The 9092-nt window shown below is 41.4% G+C and overlaps 1 protein-coding gene across 1 annotated transcript in view; it reads right to left on the minus strand.

Annotated features, from left to right (window-relative positions):
• The window catches only part of LOC119409561 (neurocalcin-delta A), a 172372-nt gene continuing 163280 nt past the window's right edge, over positions 1–9092 (minus strand). The window contains exons 4-5 of the mRNA XM_037676463.1: positions 6856–6975; positions 1–1381 (exon numbers count right to left, since the gene is read on the minus strand). Of these exons, the coding sequence (XP_037532391.1) occupies positions 6878–6975 (98 nt within the window). The 3' untranslated portion in view covers positions 1–1381; positions 6856–6877. The remainder of the gene's footprint in view (positions 1382–6855; positions 6976–9092) is intronic.

The raw sequence follows: 9092 nt of genomic DNA on the forward strand, positions 1-9092 counted from the left end.
GGTCTGCATCTTTTCTAGAAATTAAACTAAAAAAAAAAGTATCTGAACGTTCAAATCTTTTATCGGGAAAAACAATGCGGTCAGTGAAACGGCTTTGCTGCTCGGTTACATTCACGAGGGCTTCAAGCTGATCCTTCTGGGAGTTTAGTTAAATATCCCCTGAACTGAGTGAAAGAGGGAGCTGAAAGAAGACAGAGCCAAGAGCATGAGGAGAACCCTCCAGATGCTTTCAGCGACATAACATCTGCTTGATCAACAGCATGTCCTTCAGCTGGCAGTTTGATATCTAGAAGCACTAAAAACACACATGCGTCATGTCACATGCATACATGTTATGTTGGTCTATTTGTCCATGTACCCAATAACTAATTCAACATGCAGCATTTAGAAAACAGTTCATAGTGAGTGTGAGACACTGTATCAGCTCTTCACATAACCTAATAAAATCAAATAAAAACCTTGGTTTACATGCTTGAGATAGCCCACGAAAGCTTAAATAAACATTTTCTAATATCATTTCACATCATTTTTGTCCCGTCCGAACATTCTGGACTACGTGGATTTGCTCAACAAGTTCAGGTGCACTTTAAAATATCTACACTGTACTCAAAGACCTGTGAAGACGACTGTTCTAATATATTGTAAGCTAGAGCACAGAAAGACTCACTGTATGACTGAAAATGAATCTAATAACCAGGAACAGATGATGGAAGGAGGGACGTTATTCATCCTTCATCACATTAGGGAGCAGATGCATAGTAGCATAACAACAGAGGCTTATTATGTTCCAGCACATAACAAAGTCTAACAAAAAAATAAAAAAGACATGTCACAGTAGAAAAGAAGAAACTAAAAGCAGAGCGGAGACCAAACTTCACAGGTCCTGTGCAGATGAAACGATCCCACCTACAGTGCGTACTGTTCCTCAACACCATCAGGTCTCTTCCTCTCACGGCCTCCGGCACAAATACAAGTGATCTGGCCTCAGTGTGGACCCGACTGGAACCTCAGAGTACAGAGAGCCAAGCAAAGACACGGACACAGAGACTCCAGTTTATACTGCATATATACAACCTACGCTCTAACAGGCCCAAAGGAGAACTGAGGAACCAGTTCCAGTCAGAGGGGGTTCTAGATCTGACCAGATTCATCTCTGCTGGAATTTGAAAGGTTTAAACACACAGCTTTGTTTGATTGTTCTGGAGCGGGGTGGGGTAGTGGTGGGAGGGAGAGGGAACTGAGAGATAATTAGGTTCCTGTGCCATCTTTACAAGTCCTCAGTACATACAGAAGACCTGGCTTCTTCATCATCTTCGTCATGTTAGTCATCATCAGTGTGCTCCACAGAGGAGAACCACAGGTAGAGTCACCAAAAGAAGCACTGTGGAAGGAAAAACAAGAACAGTGAGCTCAGCAAGGGAAGACACGTGCAATTCTGTCTGTAGGTTTAATTAAAATCAAACTGAATTCATGACATTTCTGCCAAAATAACTGCGTGACGTGAAACTGACGGCAACCTAAAGGATATCAATAACCGCGTTCAGATGAACTGCTTTGAATTTTGAAGACTGGAGCTGTTTTAACATCTCTTGAACGGCTCAAACAAGCCATCATTAGCTCATCACAGTCCAAGTGGACCCCCTTCCAGAGCAGATTTATGCCTTCTTAAAACAAGAACTATCAATGTAAGATATTAACTCTCTGTAACTTTTCTACAGAAAAACTGGGGAAATGTTAAAAATATTTAATGGTAGTACATTATCATGTGACTGTGCTGTGTTTTACTGCACTCTTTATTCATTTTGAACATTTGTCTTAATCCCTTCAAAGACTGGGTTTGTTGGTTCAGTCGAGGTTTACAGTGACTCCAGGTAAACCCTGCAGGTACAGAGACGCCTCTAGAGAGAGGTGGTGAAGGACAGTTAAGATTTTCATGCAAAAACACAAGGGAAATTCAAGTAAAGACGTAAAAGTGCATCAAAAGTGAAACATAACTACAAAAAGATTAGAAAAATGAAAATAAGAGACAAAGGGAAACACTGGAACTATCTACACTGGGAGTGTAAGAACATGACGTAGAGCAGGTGTGACCATTAGACAACTAGTATCTGGTGTGAGGGACAGGAGAAAAAACAAACTAATCATAAATGTAAGTTCATGGAAGTCATCACAAGACAACACAACAAACCCTAAAACCAGAACAAACCAAGAAAGAAGAGCCTCTTTCACACTAAAGGTGTTCTCCCAAAACATCTCAGTATCAGAATCAGAATAAACTTTATCATCACTGCACCGAGATACAACGAGAGCATGTACGTACAGTCGTCCGAAAGATGGACGGAGTGCACGAAGCTGCTACTATGGAAGCGCGGCCCTCTTATTCTTATTCAGAGTAATATTTTTGCTTAGATGAGAAAAGGGAAGAAAACATGAGAGACGGTATAAAAAAAAAGATCTCTCACGCCGTGTCCTAGACAGGGCACGATTTGAGGCATCAAAAAAAACTACCACAGCAAAACAACATAAATAGACGTTGTACATGAACATATAGGCGGTGAAGACATTGGATTTTTAAAGGAAATTCATAGCATAGTCCAGGTTCACAAGACAAAAGAGAGCAAGCAGGGAAGCATGGGGATGGAGCAGAAGAGGGCACATCTGTCTTCACCAGAGCACAGAGAGAAAAACTTAAGACTCCTTCTCACCACCTCGGTGTGACATGTCAATGGGATGAGGTGGCAAACTGGGTTGAAGCCAACCCACTCCAGATAGAACAGTATGGCTGCAAAGACGAGCCTTTAGTTGGGCATAAATAACAAATTCAGCCAAGTCCTGCGTACGTGTGTGCTACACATATGAAGCTAGCATCACAGACCAGAGCATGCATTTTGTTCCACTTCTCACAAACACGCCAACTTGGCTCTGTGACTACCTCTCATTCTAGCACAAAGAATGGTAAATGGACTATACTTATAAAGTGACTTTTTTATCAAGATGCTCAAAGCTCTTCACAACACAACCTGTGTCCTCATTTACCCATCAACACAGCATGCTACTAGATCAAAAACAAAGATCATCTGAATCAGTAGAGACTGATCAGTGCTTTAAATCACATTCAAACACCGATGGGACACACATCAGAGACAGTGAGGGGTTCAGTGTCTTGCCCAGGGACACTTCAGCATTTGACTGTTGGTGGAATTGAACCCCCAACTCTCCCATTGGAGGACAACTGCTCTAACCACTCCGCCACAGCTTCTCCCAATGATTTGTCCCCAAACTCCTATATCAGTCTAAAATATTGGTCCTACAGAGATGTATTGGTCAGGCTCTGACTCTCGTGTACACAACACTCGTTAACCAGGATCGAACAGCACTGTGCTGCTAACAGCATAGACATAAATACGTAGACTCCTCGTTGAGTGGGCTGGCCCGCTGCAGCTGTACGTCGATGCCATTTTAAATGTGGCAGAACTGCCGGTCATTTAATACAAAGAAATGGACTGAACTTCATAAAGCATAGTTCTACAAAGTGTTTTAATTTGATGTCTGTCATTCACAAGCACTAATATATTTGGAAAACAAACATGCACCAAAGACAACGTTTGGAAAGTTACAATCTTGTTAAAGCTCCACAGATGAATGCATTTTCTGAATAGTAAACTAGTGGCTACAGTTGGACTGGATCAACTTTTTTAATATTGTTTTTTTTTTTGTTTGTTTTTAAGTTTGTCACCAAGAACCAAAAAATAGAAGCAATAAACACCACCTGTCTTAATGCTGGGAGTGATGACATGGTTTTAAAATCAATTATTGGGAGGAGCAAAAACAAAGTTTGCACCCCCCACTTTAGAAAATGTGGGAGCAGCTCCTCCACCTCCTCCATCAGCCAGGTGCCCATGCTTGCGTGGAGAGCAAGGTGTGGGGAACTCAGCAAAGGGAACAATCTGATCTTGTGTCTCCACCTTCGCCTCACATCAAAGTTTGATCGCCTCGCCTCAGATGAACGTGTTTCCTGTGTGAGCTCAGCACCAGCCTGTTCTGTCTGAAATAAAAGTGCAACAGACGCTTCCTCTCAGCACGTCGCTGCAAAGGCTGCAGGAGGACTGGGTGATGTGACTGTGCTGATCCTTAGACTTGAGTCTTTTCTTTTTGGATAAATCCTATAGTTAGGGGTGGCTTGGGTTTCCTGAGCTGTCCCTTAGTTATGCTGCTATAGTCTTAAGACTGCTGGAGGACAAACTGACCACACTTCCTCACTCTGCTGCTGTCTTTACTTGCTCTACTCAACCTGCTTGTATTTGTAATTATTTCTATCTTAACGTTTTTTCTTCTCTCTTCCTATAGACAGTCACCTGGACTGTGTCATTCTGTGTTTGTTTCTACTTCCTGTTCTTCTCAAACCCAGCCGGTCGAAGCAGACGGTCGCTCGTCCTGAGCCTGGTTCTGCTGGAAGTTTCTTCCTGTTAAAAGAGAGTTTTTCCTTTCCACGGTCTCCTTTGTGCTTGTTCAGGATGGGAGACTGTGACTAAGCGAAGATGCAATGCAACGAGTCTGCTGCTTCTTTAGATACAGAACTTCTAATGTTTTTTTATTTTTATTTTTACATTTATGTCTACAGCTGTTTCCTTTCTAGGATTTTTTTCTTACTTCTAACCTACAAAGCTCTCAACAACCTAGCTCCATCTTATATTACATATCTTATTGTTCCATATTTTCCTAACAGAGCACTTCACTCTCAGACTGCAGGTTTACTTGTGGTTCCTAGAAATTACAAAAACAGAATGGGAGGCAGATCTTTCAGTTATCAGGCTCCTCTCTTGTGGAACCAACTTCCAATCTCTGTCCGTGAGGCTGACACATTGTCCAGATTTAAAACTAGGCTTAAGACTTTCCTCTTTCATAAATCCTATAGTTAGGGTTGGCTTGGGTTTCCTGAGCTGTCCCTTAGTTATGCTGCTATAGGCTTAGACTGCTGGAGGACAAACTGACCACAATTTTCACTCTGCTACTGTCTTTACTTACTCTGCTCAACCTGTTTTGTATTTGCAATTATTTTTTCTTTTCTTAACATGTGTTTTTGTCTTTCAGAAACACCTGGACCTATACCTGGACCTACCATTCTGTGTTTGTCTGTCTCTCCTTCCTGTCCTCTCAACCAGCCGGTCAAAGCAGATGGCCGCTTGTCCTGAGCCTGGTTCTGCTGGAGGTTTCTTCCTTTAAAAAAGGGAGTTTTCCTTTCCACTGTCTCCACTGTGCTTGCTCAGGATGGGAGACTGCAACGAAGCCCAGATTCATCTTGTCTGCTGGATTCCTTAGATAGAGAACTTTACTAATTGGCTTTTATGTGAATGTTCCTGTAAAGTGCCCTGAGACAACTTTGTTGTGATTTGGTGCTTTATAAATAAACTGAATTGAATTAAATTTAGTGAAGCTGATGCATTTTGGGGATCAGAAACCAGTGTTGTAATGTAACAAAGTAGAAATACTTTGTTACTGTACTTAAGTAGAGTTTTGATATATTTTTACTTTACTTCGTTATTTACATTTCTAGCGATTCTCACTTTTACTTCAATACATTTCCCTTAACCATCTTAGTTACTGGTTACTACAATTTAAAATGAGAAGATCTCTGATTAGGCAATGCCTGTTTGTTCTCCCAGTCTGTGACTTCATGAGGCCACTTCTCTCTCCCTCACTGACACTCACAAACCCAGCCTCTCCCCCACCGCTTGTGTGAAAACTGCGGTTCCTGTTGTTGTCACTTGGTGCTACATAAATTAGCTGAACTGAATTTAAATTTAAATTCAGCCTGAACTCATTAAAAGAGGAGCCGCAGTCTCAACGTGGGTGACTGATTGTCTTCAATAAATTGTTTTATAACCCTACTGCTGTAAAAGTATTTGGAAATAGATAAGAGCCTCAATAACATTGGTTAACATTCAGTCAAACTTCAGAAACATAATGTAACATAATACTACCATTATGTGTTGAATGGAGTAACTTGTAACGACATTTGCTAATAAACCTTGTTAAATAAATTAAAATGTGTCTTTTTTAATGTCTAAAGTCACAAATTGAATCCCAGAGTAACAACTGGAGTCTTCTAATCATTAAAGATACCTAATGTCAGGAGAATTTAGGTAAAGGTCACGGATGTTCTCACTTACTAATGTTAAATGAATGTAGAACCATGTGTGTGAGTTTGAATTGTTTGTCTGAACAGAGAGGAGCCTGCACACCTGATAAACTCCAAGGCCTCTGTCTGACAAGCTTCTTTCTCCTGTCTGTGGCAGACGACCAGAGCTACATGTAACATCTGTGTGAACCTGTTTTCAACTCTGAACTGGGTTGAGACCTTCTCGTATCCTCAGTGTGGCTCGTTTGATTAATGAGATGATGAAAGGGTAAATTTATCCAACACCTAAACTTCACGGCAGACAAAGAAAAAGACGAGTTACCAACAAGAAAAACTTGACGAACTTATTTGTCTGCTAAAGTGAGAAACGCTGGACGGACAGGTTGTTGTGGGATGAGGGCTTCCTTTAACCATCAGTGATGAAGAGGAGGCTACACTGACAGGTCAGACTGCTGATTGTGTTTTCAACACTTATTACTTTGTCATAAATATTATGAACATGAAGTCTCAAAGCGAGAGCTCCTCATGCTGAACATCTCCCGTCTCCTCTGGATTCATTCCCTCCAGCAGAAGCTTCTCTGCCTGCGAGGCGCAGCCCTGCGTTCGTGGGAGAACCTGTTTGTTTGTGAACTGAACCTCGGCGCTCCTCTGCTCCATCAGGACGGCTGCACTTCATCAAAAGAAACCTTGTAGGAGTTGGTGAACGTGGGACTTACAGAATGTGGAGATGCCTCAGGTTCAGAACTGGCCAGCGCTGCTGGGGTCGCACTGCAGCAGGCGGACGATGGAGGGGTCGCTCTTTGCTCCTTTGATGAACTCCTCCAGAGATAGCTTACCTGAGCAGAACACAAGCCAGGCACACAATGAGGACATGTGCAGACCTTCTTGTATTTTAGCTGAACACGTGGCTGTGGGGGAGTGAGGCTGCAGGAGCTAAAGGAACGTAGAATGAAAAGTTGTTATCATAAAACAGTATAAAGTAACTACAGAGAAGTCATGCTGTAAGGAGCAAATAACACCCCCCCCCCCCCAAATAAACCAAGTAATTATCTGACTTTTCACTAGCAGACTTTTAACTCAGTGGTTCCTAAACTGTGGGGCACAATCACTTCTAATTATTTGGGTCGTGTTTAGACGTTGTTGCAACTCCAGCTTGTTTACGTTTCCATGGTGATGAGACGGACAGCCGGCAGGCTGCACGTATGGAGCGTACGTCCACTCCTTCCCACTGAGCTGGAAACAACCCGTTAAAAGTGATGACAAACAAAGAGTTTACTTCCTGTTACTGGAGGAAACGTGTGCCAGCTGGAGGGGCCAAACGCTCAAAGGAATAATGTCAGAGGTGGACAGCGCTGAGCAGGACGCCCGGCTCTGGGCGAGCAGAGACAGAGTGAAGAAGTGGCGTTCAAACTCTGCTCGCAGCCTGTGTGTTGCTGTGGACTCACTGAGAACTGCACCAAAGCTGCTTCGTGTCAAAGACAACAGAAACTGGAGGACATCCTGCTGTTAGACGGCCAGCAAAGGGTTACCACGACAACGACCTGTTTGTGTCTGAAAACTGCCAGACACGCTGAAGTTCAACAAGTCAAGACACTACGCTTAAAGGATTTACTCTAATGATCCTTTTAATTCAAACTAAAAATGCATGTAACACACAACTATTTTAGCTGTGACACCCCCCCACACACCACCACCACCCACATATTAAACAGTAATTATGAATCACTGGTTTTTCACTAACGTTTATTTTAATCCTCTGGCCTGTAAACATGTTGCTTTGAAATTGTTATAAGCCACACGGTAAAGGTTTGCACGTGATCCTGTCCAGGTTCGTGAACCTGCCTGGTGAAACTAAAACATTAAACCTTAAACCTATTTTCTTGACATTTGCATAACTGGAGTAGTTGTTAGTTAGACAGTTAAAATACAGAAATAAATGATTTATTTGGTGGATTTGCACCAAGCCACATCTGTGACACCCAATATATTTATTGCTGCTGCTGTTTCATGCATGCACCTTACATCATCGTTCATCTCAGTGTTACTCACTACCTGCACCTCACACAACCTGTGTACTTTATGATAGTTATGTGCAATATCATGTGCATTGAAGCTTATATTACTATCTGGGAAATACTTATTCGTACAAATTCATCCTATTTGCACCGTTATATTCAACCATGTTTTTGTTCACTATATTTATTTTTCACTTTTTGGTACTTTATTTTGTACCCTTATTGCATGCTTTAGTATTTCCTGTTTGTTTTTGTTGTTGTTTTTTTTTCTTAGTGAGTCAAATTGGTTGTTATCCTGAACATTTCATTGTTTTTCAACCTGCTTATGACAAATAAACAACACAACAATGCGTTGATTCATGTCAAAGCTCTGCCAGCAGGTGGCAGTGTTTGAATCTACTCCTCTTTCTTAAGACCGTCCTGACTTTAGGCACAGCTCACTCTGTTCTCATTGGAACAAAATTGAAAAAATAAAAACAAATAAATAAATTAAAAAAAAGAAACCAGGTTGAGTATTTTAAAATAAAATTTTGTTTAAATATTTTGCTTGAATTTGTCTTTTTGTCATACGTTTGCGTTTCATAATCCTGTACAACAACTTCAATGCAGAAATGCTGTCGTTCAAGCAGAATGTGTGTTGGTGTTGTCTTGATAGAAAACTTCTCTAAAACACTCGTCAGCTTTGTTCTGTACTCAGTCATTCATTCCCAGAAGAAAACCTTTTGTTGTTTGTTAGGTTACATAACAGTCATCATTCAGTTAAACAAAGAACGAGTTGATATGTCTACGTTTAACAAATGAAATGAAAAGTTTGAGTCAGGTCATCTAATGATGAGAAATTAGTTGTAGCTGTTTGGGATAAACCTTGAGATGTGATACCGTGACATGGTACACTCAGTGTATACAGTATGTTCTGAAGGACTTCCAGCTACTACCAC

The sequence above is a fragment of the Nematolebias whitei genome, chromosome 5 (genome assembly GCF_014905685.2).
Source record: "Nematolebias whitei isolate Nwh7 chromosome 5, NemWhi1, whole genome shotgun sequence".
Lineage (NCBI taxonomy): Eukaryota > Metazoa > Chordata > Actinopteri > Cyprinodontiformes > Rivulidae > Nematolebias > Nematolebias whitei.